Here is a 20,333-nt window from a genome sequence, read left to right on the forward strand (position 1 = left end):
CGATCCCGTGCTGTTTAAACAGGGCAAACATTAAAAGGTAACAATAATGATTAAAGACAATTGTACAAGTTACTGTGAGAGTCTCTTTGGTGGCTTTGCCACATACGCCCCCTCAGAATTGTCTTTAATGAGGAAAGTCAATCGCCGAGGAGGTCGGACAAGCCTGTTTGACCGACTCCTAAATTCCCGGAGAGGAAAACGCTGAGCAGGTGGCGAGCTGGCAGGTAGCACGGTGCGGTTAGGCGTAGCAGCGACCGGCCCCGGCGCGGAGGCTGCGCCAGTTCGACCGGCTGTTCGAGGTCCAGGTGCGCAGGTTTGAGGCGATCAACGGAGATGTGATCAGGCTTGCCCCCGACGTCGATCACAAAATTCTTGTCCCTGGTCTGTAGAACCTGGAACGGACCTGCATAAGGAGGTGCGAGCGGGGTACGATGGCCGTCTTGGCGCACAAAGACGAACTTGGCCTTTGACAGCTCCCCAGGGATGTTGGAAGAAGGCAAACCGTGCTGCGAGGTCGGAACTGGGTGGAAACACTGAGCCGCGTCCCGATGGGCCTCTCGCTGACTGACTGCAGACCACGGCCGCGTAGGGGACGGCAGGAACTCGCCCAGAACTCGAAGTGGCTGACCGTAAACCATTTCCGCGGCCGACGACTGTAGATCCTCCTTCGGCGCCGTGCGCAGTCCTAGCATCACCCACGGCAGTTTATCGACCCATGCTGCATCCAGAAGGCTGGCCCTGAGCGACGCCTTCAATGAACGGTGGAACCGCTCGCACAAGCCGTTCGCTTGCGGGTGATAAGCCGTAGTGCGATGTAGTTTAGTGCCTAATACTGAGGCTACCTCATTCCATAGTTCCGACGAAATATCCGCAGGGACACCAAACCGGGCTACCCACGATGAGATGAAGGCTCGCGCGACATCCGCAGAGGTAGTGGATGTCAGGGGAACCGCCTCCGGCCACCTCGTGGTGCGATTCACCATTGTCAGAAGGTGCGTAAAACCATGGGACGGTGGAAGTGGGCCCACTAGGTCAACGTGAATGTGGTCGAAACGCCGCTCCGGCACCTCGAAGGTGGCCAGAGGGACCCTGACGTGCCGTTGCACCTTGGCCCGTTGACAAACCACACAAGTGTTCGCCCAGTCGCGGATGTCTTTGCGTATTCCTCTCCATACGAATTTGGAGACTAGCAGCTTCTGTGACGCCCGCACTCCAGGATGCGACAGCCCGTGTATGGCGGCGAAAACGCCTCGGCGCCAGGTGGACGGCAGAATCGGACGGGGTGCACCCAACGAAACGTCGCAGAGTAGAGTGGTACCTGCCGCATGGAACGGTACATCTCTCGGCTGGAGGCTGGCGGGGACAGAACGAAAGGCCTGAGTCTCCGGGTCGGCTGCCATTCTTGCAAAGTCAATGCCTAATTGAATGGCCTGGACGGCGGCACGGGAGAGGCACTCAGCGACGACGTTGTCCTTGCTGGCCACGTGCCTGACGTCGGTGGTGAACTCGGAGATGTAAGTCAGCTGCCGTTGTTGCCGAGCCGACCACGGTTCCGCTGTCTTGGCCATCGCGAACGTCAAGGGTTTGTGGTCAACAAACGCAGTGAAGCGGCGCCCTTCGAGGAGGAATCGGAAGTGGCGGATGGCCAAAAACAAAGCTAACAGCTCCCTGTCGAAAGTACTGTACCGACGTTCGTGCCGTTGCAGCTGGCGGCTAAAAAATTCCAGAGGCTGCCATGCGCCGTTGACACATTGCTCCTGGACGGCCCCCACAACGTAATCCGACGCGTCCGTCGTGAGGGCGATGATAGCTCCTGGCAGGGGATGTGCCAACATCGTCGCGTTCGCAAGCGCGGTCTTCATATCCTCAAAGGCGCGACCCATTTCTTGCGACCAAACCACAGGCTCCTTTCCCGTCTTGCCCCTGAGGGCCTCGTAGAGCGGCCGCATGAACTGTGCGGCCCTGGGGACGAACCGGTGGTAAAAATTAACCATCCCTAGGAACTCCTGTAAGGCTTTCACGGATTGCGGCTTCGGGAACGCCGTGATTGCCTCCACCTTCGCTCGAAGCGGCATTGCCCCTGCGGAAGTTATGCGGTGGCCTAGAAAATCGAGCTGCGCCAGGCTGAAATGACATTTGTCCGGGTTCACAATGAGGCCGTGCTGCTGAAGCCGTTGAAAAAGGACACGGAGATGCTTGAGGTGTTCATCCTTTTGTGGTGCTAGCAATCAGAATGTCATCCAAGTAGACGAACAAAAAAATCGAGGTCCCGCAGAACTGAGTCCATAAGGCGCTGGAATGCCTGCACCGCGTTTTTAAGCCCAAAGGGCATGCGGAGGAATTCAAAAAGTCCAAAAGGGGTGATGACCGCCGTCTTTTCGACATCCTGGGGGTGCACTGGGACCTGATGGTACCCACGGACGAGGTCGACCTTTGAGAACATTGACTTCCCTGCCAAATGCGCAGAGAAATCTTGTATGTGGGGGATGGGGTTACGGTCGGGCATCGTTATTGAGGCGACGATAGTCGCCACAGGGCCGCCACCCCCCGCCGGGCTTTGGGACGATGTGGAGCGGTGAAGACCAGGGACTACTGGACCGGCGTATAATCCCCAGCTTCTCCATCGCGGCGAACTCCGCCTTCGCCGCCGTGAGCTTGCTGGGTTCCAAACGCCGCACCCTGGCGTAGACGGGAGAGCCGGTTGTCGAAATATGATGCTCCACCCGATGCTTGGCGGTCGAAGCTGAAAAGGTGGGCTTTGTCAGCTCGGGGAAGAAGTCGTCGGGAGGTGGCCACACGCAGGAGACCGAGTGGGGCACAGCCATGCTGTGCGCACCTGAAATACCGTCGAGCGTGGTGGCGTGAACGAGGCGTCGATTTTTCACCCCCACCAACAGGCCGTTGGCGCCTAAAAAGTCGGCGCCCAAGAGGGCCTGCGAAATTTGAACGGTGACGAAATCCCAGGTAAAGCGCTGGCCACCGAAACAGACTTGCACCCGTCGTTTCCCGCAAGTGCGGATCGTGCCCCCGTTGGCAGCTTGGAGGGGGGGGGATCCCGTCCGCCGGACCGAAGGTCGAGGACCGAGGCGGGAAGTATGCTGCACTGTGCTCCCGTGTCACACAGAAAACGACGGCCCGAGATGGAGTCGGTTAAATACATGAGATTCCCGGAGTCGCCGATCGCCATCGTGGCCGCGGGGGACGCACTGGATCCGGTGTTCTTGACTCGCGGCGGTCTGTTCGACGGTCTGGGCACGAAACTACACGGTGGTCGGCAGCAGCGGGCCTTCAGACCGAAACGAGTGTGGTAGTAACAGTAACCGGCCGTCGGAGGCGCCGGGGCTGGGGCCAGGCCCCGCGGGGCGTTGCGCGATGGCGCAGTATTGTTGCCGGACCGCGTAAATTTTATCCGCCTCTTCGAGCGCGATGCAGTCCCCGGTGTCCGACCTGGCGAGGGCTGCCTGGACGTGTTCGGGCAGCTGCGTAAGGAACGGCTCGCGGAACAGGAAACATGGGGGTTCGGACCCCAGGAGCGTCAGCATGTGGCTCATTAGTTCCGAGGGTTTGGAGTCACCTAACCCTGGTAGTGTCAGTAAGCGGCGAGCGCGCTCCCCCTTGGTAAGGCCAAATACCTGCAGCAGCCGAGTCTTGATGGCTACATACTTGTCAGCATTCGGGGGGTTCTTCAGAAGGCTGATGATCCTCGATGCCGTCGAGCTATCGAGGGCGGAGACCACATACAAATATCGGGTCTGGTCCTGCACGATGTTGCGGAGTTCAAATTGCGCCTCAGCCTGCACAAACCAGGAGGCCGCCTGTTGTTCCCAGAATTGGGGGAGCTTCAAGGCCACAGCGTTGGCATCCATCACTGGCCTGCGTTCCGTGTCCACCGCGAAAAACGATTCGGGGTCACCAATGTAGGAGCCTGTGCACTCCTAACAAAAACACTGTGAACTAAACTGGTAGTTAACAAACTTAGTTTAATGCACTGAAAGTATTACAAAACAAGAAACGCAGGAGAAACTCCAAACAGGTCTGTACACTAGCTCACTCCACGAGGACTAACTGGAAACGCCCTCCAACCCTGACGTCATGACGTCATCACGTTTCCTGCCGTTGGGAATGTCACGTGACCCACGTGATGACGTCATCGCGTCAGATCGCGATTTTATCGATCCCGCGCTGTTTAAACAGGGCAAACATTAAAAGGTAACAATAATGATTAAAGACAATTGTACAAGTTACTGTGAGAGTCTCTTTGGTGGCTTTGCCACAGGTGTAATTATTCTAAGCTGTCTCTTGCTTCTATTTCTGAGTAGTGCACTCATTCCTCGGGTCTTTTCTGGATCGAGGAGCCCTTTAAATCTTGTTTATCAATTTAATCCTCCTATAAGCAACACTTTTTGGGTCATTAAAAAAAAAAGTAAACTGAAGGTCCTTTTGTTGTGAACAAGGGAATGCAAAATAAGGGAATCAACTGAACAAGGAAATCCGTTCTGACGAAAGGTCATCGACCTGAAACACTAACTCTGTTTCTCTCTCCACCGATGCTGCCTGACCTGCTGAGTGTTCCCAGGATTTTCTGTTTTTATTTTTTAATGCAGAATATATGTTTTCTAAAGATCCACGATTACAGAACTTAGATCACAGAAATCACAGAAACCCCGCAGTGCAGATGGAGGCCATTTCGGCCCATCGAGCCTGCGCCGACACATATCCCACCCGATCCCCGTAACCCCTACACCAACACATATCCCACCCTATCCCCGTATTTAATCCCCCTAACACTAAGGGTCAATTTATCATAGCCAATCATCCTAACCCGCACATCATTGGACTTAATTATTTTTACATGCTTAGATATACCTTTGAAAAAAAGAAGCTGCAGAAACTGGTCTAATTAAATGCTTCATTGACCTTAACATTGCTAAGTCAAGACTAATGAGCATGACTAATTCTTAAACCTATTGAAATGGAACAGTTATATCATTTTTATTTTGACTAGGTAAAATACAAAGAAGAAATTGGACAAGGAATAGCAGTTCCAGATCTTTATGATTTAAAGCGAGTCAAAGAGAATCAGAAGAACATCAGCTCGGTTTGTTTATATAATATAGTTAATTTTTAAAGGGTGCATTTCAGATCTGCTATAGAAATTGGAAATTATTTCTAACCAAATAGGTTAACCCTTCTGGCAATTAGTCATTTAGTATTATTGCAATTTTTAGTTAATATAGACTTATGAAAATGGGAACGGATTAACAATTTATATACTTGTATACAAGGTGAAATATAAAGAACAGGTTGGCACAGGTACTGCTGTCAGTGTTACTCTTGAGATGGAACGGGTCAAGAGGAATCAATCAAATGTCAGCTCGGCAAGTCCTCATATCCTTTTTGTTTTTAACTGCCTTGTTCTGTGTCTATACTTAACATAGTGTTACCCTTCAAAAATAGTTGGCCTTCTCACATTAATATAGTGTAATGATGTTTAGAAATAGGACATTACGACCATAATTAAAACTAGTCATTATGAAACGATGTTTTAGTTAATATACACTCTTTTATTTAAGTCTAGTTACATCCAATTTACTTATTTTTGCTTGATCTAACTTGTATATCGCGGGGCTGTGCTCACACTTTGTAACCTAATATTGTTAATTTGTTGTCTATAGGTGCTGTACAGTAATGACCTGAAGGAAATGAAAGGCAGACCAGTTCAGCTTTTAGACACTCCAGAAATGAGACGTGTCCGTGAAACACAAAATAATATCTCCATGGTATAGTGCAGCAAGCTTTCTAACAGCAGTGTGTAGAAAGGATGGCACTTCAACTCTCTTTATTATTGACTGTGTTTGACAGTTGGTAATGAACTTTGGTAAACTAATGGAAACCACTTACTAAAACTACATTGGCAAATGAACACCTACTGCATGAATCTGTATTTTAAACCTTTCTTGATGGATATGATATTCAAAAGAATTTGTCTTAATAAAAATATGAAATGAAAACCTAGCTGCTTGTGTCTGTTTTGTGGCACAAACACTGCTTGCATAACATTCACATATCTGATCCACTGCACACAGTTTGAGTGGTTTCATGCGTGAAGCAATTTGGCAGTATGTGTGGGTAGGGAGCTTTGTATGGCTGAGTATAAGTAAGTACGATTGCATGGTTGCTTTTGAGTGTGTAAAAATAGAATTAAAAAGATAGATATTTTTAATGCTTTAATAAGGTGACCCTGATGAGAAATGTTAATTATTTGGTTTATAAAACAAAGAAATAGGTGACTAAGAATTTCTAATTTATTTTGTTGATAGATTAAATACCATGAAGACTTTGAAAGGACAAAGGGCAAGGGCTTCACTCCAGTATCTGATGATCTGGTAACAGAACGAGCAAGGAAGAACACTCAGTTTGTGAGTGATGCAATGTACAAAGGAGTGCATCCCCATGTGGTGGAGATGGAGAAAAGCAGATCTGGCATCATGGGAGGTAATTTTATAGTTTTTCAAAAAATAGCATTTGTGAGGAGGTTTTTTTCATTAAAAATATATTGCACTTTCAATAGGTAAACAAATGGATTGCAACATAAAAAATCACTTCAAAAACTTGAATGATGGAGTATCAAATATGACTATCTCTATAGATAGGAACATAGGAACAGGAGTAGGCCATTTAGCCCTCGCGCCTGTTCCGCCATTCCTGGTTGATCTGCAACCTAACTCCATATACCCACCTTTGCCCCATATCCCCTAATATTTTTGGTTAACAAAAATCTGTCAATCACAGATTTAAAATTAACAATTGATGTTTGCGGAAGAAAGTTCCAAACTTCTACCACCCTTTGTGTGAAGAAGTGTTTCCTAATTTCAATCCTGAAAGGTCTGGCTCTAATTTTTCGACTATGCCCCCTAGTCCTAGACTCCTCAACCAGCGGAAATAGTTTCTCTCTAGGGCCGCTATCTGTTCCCCTTAATATCTTGAAAACTTTGATCAATTCACCCCTTAACCTTCTAAATTCTAGGGAATACAACCTTAATTTGTGTAATCTCTCCTTGTAATTTAACCCTTGGAGTCCGGGTATCATTCTGGAAAACCTACGCTGCACTCCCGCCAAGGCCAATATATCCTTTCTTAGGTGTGGTGCCCAGACCTGATCACAGTACTCCAGGTGTGGTCCAACCAGGGTTTTGTATAGCTGCAGCATAACTTCTGCTGCCTTGTATTCTAGTCCTCTAGATATGAAGGCCAGCATTCAATTAGCCTTTTTGATTATTTTCTGTACCTGTCCATGACATTTTAATGATCTATGTACATGGACCCCCAAGTCTCTTTGAACCGCCACTGTTTCTAGCTTTTCACCATTTAGAAAGTACCCTGTTATATCCTTTTTAGGTCCAAAGTGGATAACTTCACTTTTGCCTACATTGAAATCCATTTGCCACAGTTTTGCCCATTCATTTAATCTATCAATAGCCCTTTGTAATTTTATGCTTTCATCTACACTGCCTACAATGCCGTCTATCTTTGTGTCATCGGCAAATTTGGATATGTATCCCATCATCTAAGTTAATAAATACGGTGAATAGTTGAGGCCCCAACACAGATCCCTGCAGTACACCTCTAGTCACATCCTGTAGTTAGAGTGCCTGCCCATTATCCCTACTCTCTGTCTCCTGCCACTCAGCCAATTTCCTAACCAGGTCAATAATTTGCCTTCAATTCCATGGGCTTCAACCTTAGTTAATAGTCTCTTATGTGGGACTTTATCAGATGCCTTTTGGAAGTCCATATAAATAACATCTATAGACATTCCCCTGTCCATTACTTTAGTCAGCTGCTCAAAAAATTCAGCCAGGTTTGTCGGGCATGACCTACCTTTTACAAATCCATGCTGACTCTCTGATCAGCTGAAAATTTTCAAGGTATTTAGTCACTCTATCCTTAATTATAGACTTTAGTAATTTCCTGACAACAGCTATTAGGCTAACTGGTCTATAATTTCCTGGTTTCCCTCTCTCGCCATTCTTAAATAGTGGAGTGTCATGCACAATTTTCCAATGTAAAGGAACAGTTCCTGAATCGAAAGAACTTTGGAAGATTATAGTTAGAACATCTGCAATGTGCTCACCTACTTCCTTTAAAACCCTGGGGTGGAAACCATTTGGTCCTGGGGATTTGTCACTCTTTATTTTCTTCATTACTGTTACTTTGCTTATGTTAATTTTATTGAATCCCTGTCCCTGATTCAATATTAATTTCCTTGGGATTTCCTCTACTGTAAATATTGACGCAAAGTAATTATATCCGCCATTTCCTTATTATCATTGACAATATCACCGATATCAGTTTTCAAGGGGCCAACATTGCTCCTAACCACCCTCTTTTTCCTAATATAATTGTAAAAATATTTTGTGTTGATTTTGATATCCTTTGCAAGTTTATTTTCATACTCCCTTTTTGTAACTCTTATCTGTTTTGTAACCCTTTGCTGTTCTTTGTATCTTTCCCATTCGCCAGGATTTGTGCTATTTTTTGCATCTTTGTACGCATTGTCTTTTAATGTTATGCTGTCCCTCGCCTCTTCATTCGTCCGTGGCGCTCTTTTTTGGGCAAGTAGAGCTTTTGCCCCTCGGGTATAAACTGGTTCTGAGTCACGTTAAATTCTTTTTTGAACATCTCCCACTGATCGTCTGTCGCTTTACCCATTAACAGATTTGCCCAGATGAAGATTGTATACTGTTACTTTTTTGAGCTGCAGTCTATTCTGCTTCTATATAATATCAAACTGCTAGATCAGTCCATGATAAAATAAGCTTGTATAGGTATTTAAAAATTGCCAGCTTGCCCATATTCTTTATTACAGCTAAAATCTCTACTTAATCTTTGAGCAATTTCCTCCGCACAGTATCTTGCATAATGTAACACAACTTTTTTCTGGTTCTTCCTACCTTTGGGAGGACATATGGTTAGTTCTGGCAACAATTGCTTAAACTGCAACCAAATTGTGGGATTGAATCTAGACCAAGAGGCTGACGCAGAATTATACTGGTTAAAATGATGCCCATGTTTAATCAATTTGTGGGGAGGGGGGAGGATTTTTTTTCTACATTCCCTTCCTCCTTGCTTAGCACAGTTGAAACTACTGTCTGTTATTGAGTGCTTTTATCTGTGTGTCAGCATCAATTTCATTTTGACTAGTTAATTCAATTGGCAATAAAAAGAGTCCACGTTGGAGGGCTTATCACTTGTCTACAACTGGAACTTCCCTGTTGGTGGAAGCTAGTAGTGATTCTATCTTTAGTTAATAGCTACATGAGGGCAGTTGCACCCATCTGAGTGCCAAAAGTGCAGTTTGGACTCCACTGAGGGTGGCCTGTTGACAGAGGTGAGTTAGTGGTACTACTGGTGCACCAGTTGATTATCCATTTCCTCTACCATTACTATTAGCACTGAAGCGAGATAGAAGTTGGTCTCATCTCTGACACCATCCAAAAAGTTGCTCCTTGAGCCAATGCTATGATATAGCCTTTCTTGACTCTAGCTATGCACATCAAATGTTATGTTAAAAATCACCTTTTAAATAAATAAAAATGAACTTTCTGATATCTGTTATCAACCTTTACTCCTCAGCGAATTTTGCAAGAAAATATTTTCCCATTGATTTGGGGAAAATCATGTCCATATCTCATGTTTGTGTTTAAAAAAAAACCTAGGCAAAATGGACTCTGTCCACAAGATGAAATTAACTCAGACAGGCATTTGTGCCAATTTTTTTTGTAATATTTGAAAAAAAAAACCAGTACAGGTGGGAATAACCCTGAACTAGATGCTGCATTGCGTGTCCTTCATCTGAGAGACCACAACCAAATACGGAGGCAGCATCATCATCATGTAAATACAGGAGAAGGTGACACATATTAACATAATTTAATTATTTCAATTGCAGAGCTGGAAGTCATAGAGCACTGAATACCAATGCAAATCGCAGCATTGAAGTTGTTAGCCTCTGTGTTTTAGCTTTTCTATGCATCTTTTTTCCATCATATTATCGATTTTAAAAAGGCAATATTGACTCGAGAAAGTTCACATGGTTTATGTCTTCAATAAAATGAATGACAAATGAAAAATAATAAAAAGATTCATGTTGATAAATAATGATTTAATCTTCTGAAGTCACTGAAATGGTAGATCAACAAAAAGCATCAAGTGTGATTTCAAAATACAGTTTAAATAATACTGCATATGTGTACATGCAATTAAAAGCTTCATACATCTTGTACTTTACAAAGTATATGTACATTTTTTGGGTTAAAAGAATGATATGCCTGTAAATACTTCCATCAATGGCTCAGTGAGTTTATCATACAGACCAAGAAGGTCCCAGTCTAGATCTCTGAACTGCGCTAAATTAGCTGATTTCAGCAAGGTGCTAGGGTCACTGCAATTAGCCTCAGTGCCTTGGGTTAGGGAGGGGAAAATGGGCAATGGTTTCTGCTGATTGCTGTCCAGTAACTCTGAGGCAAGTGCGTGTCTGTGAACATCGAGTGAAAATGGGATCAGCTTTGGTTATGGCTTCCCATATGATCAAATAGCCTGCTCACATTTAACTGAGAAAGGATGACACATGAATAATAGCCTCTTATGGTAAAATACCAGAGGATGTCTGGCATCCATTAAACTGTAGGAAAACAGTGCCTTGAGGAAAAGAGGGGGGAAATTGGTGACAAAAAAACTGTTAATTGTGCATTGCCTATTTAAACACCTGCTTAAAACTGCATGTAGCTCAGGCTTTACTGTCTAAGCTATTAGCATCTCTCATATCCTTTCCTTTTCTACTAAAAGAATTTAAAGTATGGCGCACTGATCCTGGCTCCATCTTTGACTTTGATCCTCTTGAAGACAACATCCAATCCAGGAGTCTGCACTTGCTCTCCGGTATAGCTCCCGTCTGATTTTAAGTTTTACTTTCTAATCTGTTTACCTTTATGTAATGGAAATGCAATAATGTAGATTCAGGTGAATGTGATGTAAAACATTTTATTCAGATGCAAAGAATAATTATGTGTTGACATAGCACCAATGAGTTTTTATCCTTTTTGATTATAAGTTGAACTATAATAAGTAAAAGATTAAATATAAAGCAAAAACCCGCCCCAACCCTGCGATCGGAAAACCGCCACATACATACATATGAATAAATGAATGCAAAATAAAAACCATGAAGTCCCCCTGAGCCACGATCTCCCACCTCTTCTCCCCCCCCCCCCCTCTTCATCTTTCCGATTCCTCTGTCCCTCCTCTGCGTTCCCTGGCTACAGTCTCCGATCTTCCCCTCCCTCTTTCCCCCACCCCACCCCTCTCCACCATTCTTCTGGGTTTCCCAACCGCAAAACAGAGCCCCCGCTTCCCCTCTGTCTCCCAGCTAATATCGGGCATAATATCTCCATTACCAAAATTCCTGCTGTACTCTCATCTATAATGGACACTTTTTGGCATTTAACTTACCCACTTTACATATACAGAAATAGGCAAATCATAAAGTATGGTGTGTACGCACTGTTATCTTTTGCTCAGTTTGTACTGTACATCATGGAAGTAGTGCTTTCCCAGTACATACATTTCTCACAGCAGTAGATACAGGGGTACTATTAATTAGAGGCATTATCACGATTCTGATTTGCACATGCGTAGTCAGATTTCACACCGATAGGTGGGTCTGAAAGAGAACACCTCATCATGAACAGCCTAATCTAGTGCATGCACAGCATTGTGTTCTCTCTCATAGCTTGATGTCAGTTTGAGATCCGACGGTGCATGTAAAGGAGTCACTGCAGCTTACTGTCTGGGTAAAATGTAAGGCAGTTGATGCTTCATAGCCTGCAGCTGGTGCAGCGGTCTCATTTTACTGCAGAAGAGGGTGCACTGGAGTGTGATGGGAGTGGGACATCATGAGTCAGTGGTTCTCTGTGGCAGAGAACTTGGACTCCAAGCAACCATCTAGACCTGTGGTTAAGGCTGCGGCGATAGTGGAGGCCAGGAGTTTTCCCACTGTCTTTGGACTGGAGAGTGGATCAGGCTATTGCTGCAGGAAGATAGAGACAGTTGGGTCTCGGAAAACTGAAGGGTTGTAAATCCCCCACAAGCTGTAGATACGCCCCTGGTATTTGTGTTAGTAATGAAGTAATGCTTGCTTTACTTTTGATGAGGGTAAAGAGAATAGTTTTGTTTTAGAACTCTGATTTCAGTTTAGTCTTCTGAATTTATTAGTAGTCATTTAAAAATTAACAAAACTACCCCAAATGGTTAATATGGTTTTTAACTCCATCAAATGTCTGTATACTTGTGGAAATCCAATAACAGACATTCTAGTTTTAAGAGAAAAATTATAGTATGAACATTTTTGATTTATAAAAAATGTATAAGTTCCTAATTGAATTTTAAAAGCATCTCAATTTATGTCTTGATCTTAAGTCACTGTTCATTAAACTATTCCACATTTTACATATGAATAAATGAATGCGAAATAAAAGACACTTATCCACCACAGTGCAAGCGGGTCAAGTGTTCCTGGGTCTCTATTCAGAATAGCATTTACAGTAGACACCAGGATGTAATTGGATTTGCATATGTTTTGATATTTTGCGTTACATGGGCAGTGGAGGCATGCCAGCTAGGATAAGGGCAGAGGGTTGCATTCTGCAATTTAAATGAGCTATTTTGTTATTCCCTGCCATATACAGGAAGAGTCTTGGGGACTGGGTTCCGAAGTGTATTAACACATTGTTCTTTCAGCTGTAGGACCTGAAGTTCAAATTTAGCACAGATTAATGAGATGAAGCTATCCTGTCTCTGCTGGATGTTAGAGTCCCAGGTGAAATGAGTTTGGGTAGTGTCAACCTAGCTCCTACTGAATGTACGAGACTACTAGGATGACGGTTATAGGAAATGGATCCATGTCAGTACGGGATACTGCTTCGGGTAAAGCGCAGGAAGTTTTACTCTGAAATTGTCGTACTATCGCTGATGTGGTAATGTTTGATTCTGACACTGGATGCCTAAAATGGGAGAGCACCAACAGTCTCTGAATAAGCACAGAAGTTTGCCAAAACAGTCCCTGTGCACTCAATTCCCTTTTGAATCCAATCTATTAGCTGCTTTTCAGTCTGGAGTACAGTCATCACCTCAAATAGTAAATTCACACATATGTACAATTCCCTGTGACTTTGGGCACAGTCATATTTGAATAACACTAGGAGAAAATTGGTGAAGTTTTGAAAAACCTCTAGTTAATAGCTTTTTTTTGCTCTGTCATTTTGTTGTACATCAATTTTCCTTTTGTATGCTTTCCTTCTCTTGCTGTAGAAAAGGCAAAACGCTATAGTAAACAGTCTCAGTCCACAGGTGTGAGTAGTATAAGTGTTGGAGATGACATGTCAGAGATGACTGAGCTTAACCCCAGCTTCTCCAGCTACAGTGAAAATACAATGGAGTTATCTGAAGAAGGAGGTACATCAATAACAATTTCACTGTTAACATTGCACACTATTGCATGTAAAGCACAATGATCTATCCTGTTATAAAAAGGAATTGCATTAGTATACTTATAGCCTAACCCGTCTGGCGGGAAATTGACGGGATTGGATTAGCCACTTGTTTTGCATCCTACTTGCTTTTACTTTCCATTGACTTCAATGGAAAGTAAAATAGGACAGGGTGTAAAACGGAGCCTGATCCGACTCCATCACTTGCCCACTGGGCAGGTGAGCAGCTGATCTGACTCCATCACTTGTCCGCTGGGCAGTTGAGCAGCTGATCCTACTCCATCACTTGCCCGCTGGGCAGTTGAGCAGCTGATCCGACTCCATTAGTTGCCCACTTGGCAGGTGAGCAGCTGATCTGACTCCATCACTTGCCCGCTGGGCAGGTGAGCAGCTGATCTGACTCCATCACTTGCCCACTGGGCAGGTGAGCAGCTGATCTGACTCCATCACTTGCCCGCTGGGCAGTTGAGCAGCTGATCTGACTCCATCACTTGCCCGCTGGGCAGTTGAGTAGCTGATCCGACTCCATTAGTTGCCCGCTGGGCAGGTGAGCTGCTAATCCGACTCCCATCACTTGCCCGCTGGGCAGGTGAGCAGCTGATCCGACTCCATCACTTGCCCACTGGGCAGGTGAGCAGCTGATCCGACTCCAGCACTTGCCCGCTGGGCAGGTGAGCAGCTGATCCTACTCCATCACTTGCCTGCTGGGCAAGTTTGTTTAAAATTAGTCCCAGATGCCTTTTGGTTCTAATTTAAAGAAATGAATTAGTCAAATGTCACTGTATGCACAGTAGTTACACATTTTTAACTAATATAACTTGAATCACAATCTTTTCAATAGTAGTGTAAAAGTTCAATATTGATTTTGATTTTTGCTATCTTGAATTACTCATGAAATATCTGCTTGCCAGTTGGGAACAAGTGCGGGATAAGCTATAGAAAGCACATCATTTGCTTTTTAAGACTGATTCTATTAGGGATGTGCAATAAATGCTGGCCTTGCCAGCGATGCTCACAGCCCCAGAATGAATAAGAGAAAATGTCAACAGTCTGAGGATTAAAGCAAAACTCTGAGATTTACGTATAAACCTCATGGGATTTAACATCATTTTGGGACAAAGGTGGAACTGGGAGTGTGGTTTTGTAGTGTCTCTGCTAGTAATGTGATCATCCGGCATCTGCCATCTGGGGATAGGTTTAGGACCAGGAACTACCATGCTGTGCTATTAGCTCAGAGCCTGAAGTGCTTGTAGTGATGGATTAGTGTGTAATTAGACTGAAATATCTGGTGTTAGATTTAGCCAGAAGACCATCCAGACAGCTGTGGTTTTCTCATCCTGACTATGATAGTGTAACAATACTGTATGTCATTCTGTTGTCATTGTACAACCTCTAGTTATGCGCTTGGTGCTGTCATTTCTCAATTCAGAATTACCATTTCTTAGCATTGTTGACCTTTTCGAATCAAGAATAGCCCAAGTCATACAATTTAAATAAGGATTAAAGGATAATTATGCACTTGCAACATAAAGATGTTTGTGCTGTCCACCTATTTTTGCATGCTACCCTGGTACATTTATCACAAAATATCTATTAAAGGTTCATCGGTGCTAAAGGATTGGAGCTTTTGGACAAATTGATAAAATAACTTTAATGCTGGTGTGATCTAAAGCCCAGTGATCAAGTTGTCAATAAGAAAGAATAGTTCAAAACGTGATGTAAGAAAATAAATGCTGCTAAGTTGAAAGGAAGAAAAACTGATGGAAAAAATAGTGAGAAAAGGAAATAATTTCCATCTTCAGTCCATATGGCACACACATTTGTAAAGGCAAAGTGGGAATTTTGAATAGAAAAGAGAGAAATGACACCATCTGGAATGTTTCTAATCCTGGCTTTTCTTCCTTTTATTGTCCAAGTTTAATTGGCAAAGCAAAAGAAACGTGAAGAAAATATTATTTAAGCTTGTGGCCAGCCCATATGCCATAATTGTGGCAAGTTTATATTATGGAACTGCTTCTACTGCAAGTATCATGACAAGAAAATTCACTTCTATGTTTTGGTATAAAACCATGTATTTGCATAAGGATATTCAACTGTGTTTCTGCAGCTGCTTTAATTTCTTTTTTTAAGTACACAAGTCAGTCTGTCTCTCTCTGTTATGCATAAGAGTCTCTCTCACTCTCTCTCTCTTTGTCTCTGTTATGCATAGGACTCTGCTTGTGTTCGTTAAGACAGCTACCTTTATTCAGCTACTGAGGTTGTTTCATTGAAGCCAGACCAACTTTGCCTACTACAATATTAAATAAGCAGACTGTTTAGAAAATAAGCATTTTCTCAGGAGACCAACGGCAATTTTTAACTGTTGTTCGCCCATTTCTCACCTGGTCGGCAGTTGAAAATTGGGGAGGGTTCGGGGGGTGGGGGTGGCGGGGAAGGGCACTCGGCTACCTAATTGTTGACCAAAGCACACCTGATGCAATTTTTAGCTGGGATTGTAAATGGGCGAGCAATCTGCCCACTTGCTTTCAGTGGAAAGCTACTTAAATTGTAACTGAACCAACCAGGGGGCAGGCAATCTTAGATCTGGTCCTGTGTAATGAGACAGGATTAATAAAAAATGTCCTAGTAAATGATCCCCTTGGAATGAGTGACCATAATATGGTTGAATTCCAAATTCAGTTTGAGGGTGAGAGAGTTGGATCTCAAACCAGCGTACTGAGCTTAAATAAAGGAGACTATGAAGGTATGAGAGTAGAATTGACTAAAGTGGACTGGGAAAACAGATTAAAGTGTAAGACGGTACAAGAACAGTGGTCTACATTCAAGGAGATATTTCACATCTTTCAAGAAAAATATATTCCACTGAGGAAAAAGGGGAGTAAAAGAAAAGACAGCCATCCGTGGCTTAGTAAAGTAATAAAGGATAGTATCCGACTGAAAACAAGGGCATATAAAGTAGCCAAATCTAGTGGGAGGATAGAAGATTGGGAAGCATTTAAAAGCCAGCAAAGAATAACTAAAAGATTAATTAAGCAAGGGAAGATAGATTATGAAAGTAAACTAGCAAAAAATATAAAAACAGATAGCAAGAGTTTCTACAGCTATATAAAAAGAAAAAGGGTGGATAAGTGAACGTTGGTCCCTTAGAGGATGAGACCGGGAAACTAGTGGTGGGGAACATGGAGATGGCAAAGACGCTGAACAAATATTTTGTATCAGTCTTTACAGTAGAGGACACTAAAAATATCCCAACACTGGACAAACAGGGGGCAATGGCGGGGGAGGAGCTAAACACGATTAAAATCGCTAAGGAGGTGGTACTCGGTAAAAATGGGACTTAAGGCGGATAAATCCCCCGGACCTGATGGCCTACATCCTAGGGTCTTGAGAGAAGTAGCGGTAGCGATTGTGGATGCATTGGTGATTATTTTCCAAAACTCCCTGGACTCAGGAAACGTCCCGGCAGATTGGAAAATTGCTAATGTAACACCCTTATTTAAGAAGGGAAGTAGACAAAAAGCTGGAAACTATAGACCAGTTAGCCTAACATCTGTGGTTGGTAAAATGTTGGAGTCCATTATTAAGGAAACAGTAACAGAGCATTTGGATAAACATAATTTAATAGGACAGAGTCAGCATGGTTTTATGAAGGGGGAAGTCATGTTTGACAAATTTGCTCGAATTCTTTGAGGACGTAACATACAGGGTGGATAAAGGGGAACCGGTGGATGTAGTGTATTTGGACTTCCAAAAGGCATTTGACAAGGTTCCACGCAAAAGATTACTGATCAAGATAAAAAATCACGGGATTGGGGGTAATATACTGGCATGGGTGGAAGATTGGCTATCTAACAGAAAACAAAGAGTTGGGATAAATGGTTCATTCTCAGGCTGGCAATCAGTAACTAGTGGTGTTCCGCAGGGGTCAGTGCTGGGACCCCAACTCTTTACAATCTATATTAATAATTTGGAAGAAGGGACCGAGTGCAACATATCCAAGTTTGCTGACGATACAAAGATGGGAGGGAAACCAGTGAGTGAGGAGGACATAAAAAACCTGCAAAAGGACATAGACAGGCTAAGTGAGTGGGCAGAGATTTGGCAGATGGAATATAATATTGGAAAGTGTGAGGTTATGCACTTTGGCAGAAAAAAATCAAAGAGCAAGTTATTATCTAAATGGAGAGAAACTGCAAAGTGCTACAGTACAAAGGGATCTGGGGGTCCTGGTGCATGAAACACAGAAGGTTAGTATGCAGCTCCAGCAGGTGATCAGGAAGGCCAATGGAATCTTGGCTTTTATTGCAAGGGGGATGGAGTATAAAAACAGGGAAGTCTTGCTGCAGTTATACAGGGTATTGGTGAGGCCACACCTGGAATACTGCGTGCAGTTTTGGTTTCCATATTTAAGAAAAGATATACTTGCTCTCGAGGCGGTTCAGAGAAGGTTCACTCGGTTGATTCCGGAGATGAGGGGGTTGACGTATGAGGAAAGGTTGAGTAGGTTGGGCCTCTACTCATTGGAGTTCAGAAGAATGAGAGGCGATCTTATCAAAACATATAAAATTGTGAGGGGGCTTGATCGGGTGGATGCGGGGAGGATGTTTCCACTGATGGGTGAGACTAGAACTAGGGGGCATAATCTTAGAATAAGGGGCTGCCCTTTCAAAACTGAGATGAGGAGAAACTTCTTTACTCAGAGGGTGGTAAATCTATGGAATTTGCTCCCCCAGAGAGCTGTGGAAGCTGCAACATTAAATAGATTTAAAACGGAGATAGACAGTTACCTAGCAGATAAGGGAATTAGGGGTTACGGGGAGAGGGCAGGGAAGTGGGCATGAGTCTAGATTCGGATCAGCCATGATCCTATTGAATGGCGGAGCAGGCCCGAGGGGCCGCATGGCCTACTCCTGCTCCTACTTCTTATGATCTTATTAAATTGGAGCCCTACGCCTGTTGTAGGACCCTGCTGGAACATACGCACCGCACATTTGTACCAGGTGTTGGGGCCTGTCCAGAGGTCCTCAAACTGGACACTGCTCAAAAAACAGCAGAGGAAATACTTTATTTTAATTCCTGTGGTGTGAAGAGAAGCAAAGCTGTGGAGGAGGAAAACATTCTGTCTTGCTGCTGGCCGTGTGTGGCCCACCTCCTCTTGGGATCACCTTTCCCCCACCTCCCAGGCCTAACCTCAGGATGGGAATCAGCCAATTTCCTGCCCTCCCACAAGCAGCACCTGTTTGCCACTCACAGCATGTTGGTGGCATTTAAATGAGACCCAAACTGAAAATGATTTGGCTCCGCCAATGCTGTCTTCTGATGAAAGTGGAAGATCGCCCCCCAAGTTTTATAGCTGTTACATACAATATCAACATTTTCTTTTACCTGATCTGTATTGTCTAAACTAAAGCAATGGAACCAGGTTTTTGTACTCTGTTTTAATCAAATTTTTCTTTCAATTCTAGACACCACTTTAAACATTAAAAGAAGTTTAAGGCAGAATATTAATGTTTCCTTCATGGTTAGAAGTATATAATGCAAATATTTAACTGAGAGGAAGATCGAATTCAGCAGCTCTCACCTACAATTTTGAATAAATATGTTTTTCCACCTGGTTGGGGTGGTGTTTTATAGTGAGGACGAAAGATTATAAAACCTAAAATAAGATTAGAATAATTTGCATCTTTCCTTACTAAATAAAGCTGCAACTCAGAATCACAGAAACCCCACAGTGCAGATAGAGGCCATTTCGGCCCATCGAGCCTGCACCGACACATATCCCACCCTATCCCCGTAACCCCACGTATTTAATCCCCCTAACACTAAGGGTCAATTTATCATAGCCAATCAACCTAACCCGCACATCTTTGGACTGTACTTAGTGTTCCTTTAAAAAAAAAAAGGTTCCACTCATAGTATTTAAATTCAGGGTATTTGCTCAGATCTCTTCCTTCAAAGCAAGTAACGATACAGCCATTTCAGAATTTCCCTCCTTTAAGCTATCCCATTCTCTAGGTTTTTTTGTTGCATTCTCTCTAATACCATACTTATAGGTAAATAACTGGCCCAACTACTCAGACCACATTACAAAACAAACAGTAAATAACAGCATAGTTTCAAGTGCAAAGTTGCTCACAAATTTCGTTTGCATCTTTTACATTGTGGCCATGGATTTTCCCTCATGGCAGTAGAAAATTCTTAATTTGCCACAGCTAAAAAAAAAGATGACAATGGAAAGTTCTTAATTTACCTTTTGAAATAGTGGCCAACAGCATTCAGCACTGCTAGAGGCAGGCATTTATGTTTGCTTCCAGAAGCACTGTGGTAATCCACTACAGTATATCGGTCTCAATGCCTTTTGAGGCAACACGGCATTAGGGTTAGTGCTGCTTTGTTTATAGGAACTGAAGTAGGTTATTCTGCCCATAGAGCCAGCTACACCCTTTTTAATTGTGGCAGCTCTTTTTTTTAAATCCCAAATCTTTGCCATTTCTCCATAATCTTAATACCCTTAATTCCCAAGTGAGTAAGAGCATAGCATTTATCTCTGAGTATAATATAATTGGCACATCAAATCCATCGTGATGGATAAAACCTAAATACACCTGCCAAGCTCAAAACCGAGGTTGAGCATATAATAGTAAATATTCTGAAAAGAGACCTGTGAGTCTTGGTAAACCCAACTCTGAACACGGCCAGCCCGTACTGAACAACAATCAATAATGCCAATGGAATGTTGAACTACATTGCTAACAAGTAGAAGTCAGAGGAAGCCATGATCAAACT

At 43.6% G+C, this 20,333-nt stretch overlaps 1 protein-coding gene across 21 annotated transcripts in view; it reads left to right on the plus strand.

Annotated features, from left to right (window-relative positions):
* The window catches only part of nebl (nebulette), a 555,716-nt gene that overhangs the window by 488,141 nt on the left and 47,242 nt on the right, over positions 1-20,333 (plus strand). For 9 of the 21 annotated variants that reach the window (XM_085987820.1, XM_085987817.1, XM_085987818.1 and 6 more), the window contains 6 exons: positions 5,006-5,098; positions 5,286-5,378; positions 5,676-5,780; positions 6,321-6,495; positions 10,849-10,941; positions 13,369-13,512. In XM_085987820.1, the coding sequence (XP_085843946.1) occupies positions 5,006-5,098; positions 5,286-5,378; positions 5,676-5,780; positions 6,321-6,495; positions 10,849-10,941; positions 13,369-13,512 (703 nt within the window). The remainder of the gene's footprint in view (positions 1-5,005; positions 5,099-5,285; positions 5,379-5,675; positions 5,781-6,320; positions 6,496-10,848; positions 10,942-13,368; positions 13,513-20,333) is intronic. The other 12 variants (XM_085987828.1, XM_085987825.1, XM_085987810.1 and 9 more) reach the window with 11 other exon arrangements.

This window comes from Somniosus microcephalus, chromosome 5 (assembly GCF_052327205.1).
Source record: "Somniosus microcephalus isolate GS21.2 chromosome 5, FLI_Smic_1.0, whole genome shotgun sequence".
NCBI lineage: Eukaryota > Metazoa > Chordata > Chondrichthyes > Squaliformes > Somniosidae > Somniosus > Somniosus microcephalus.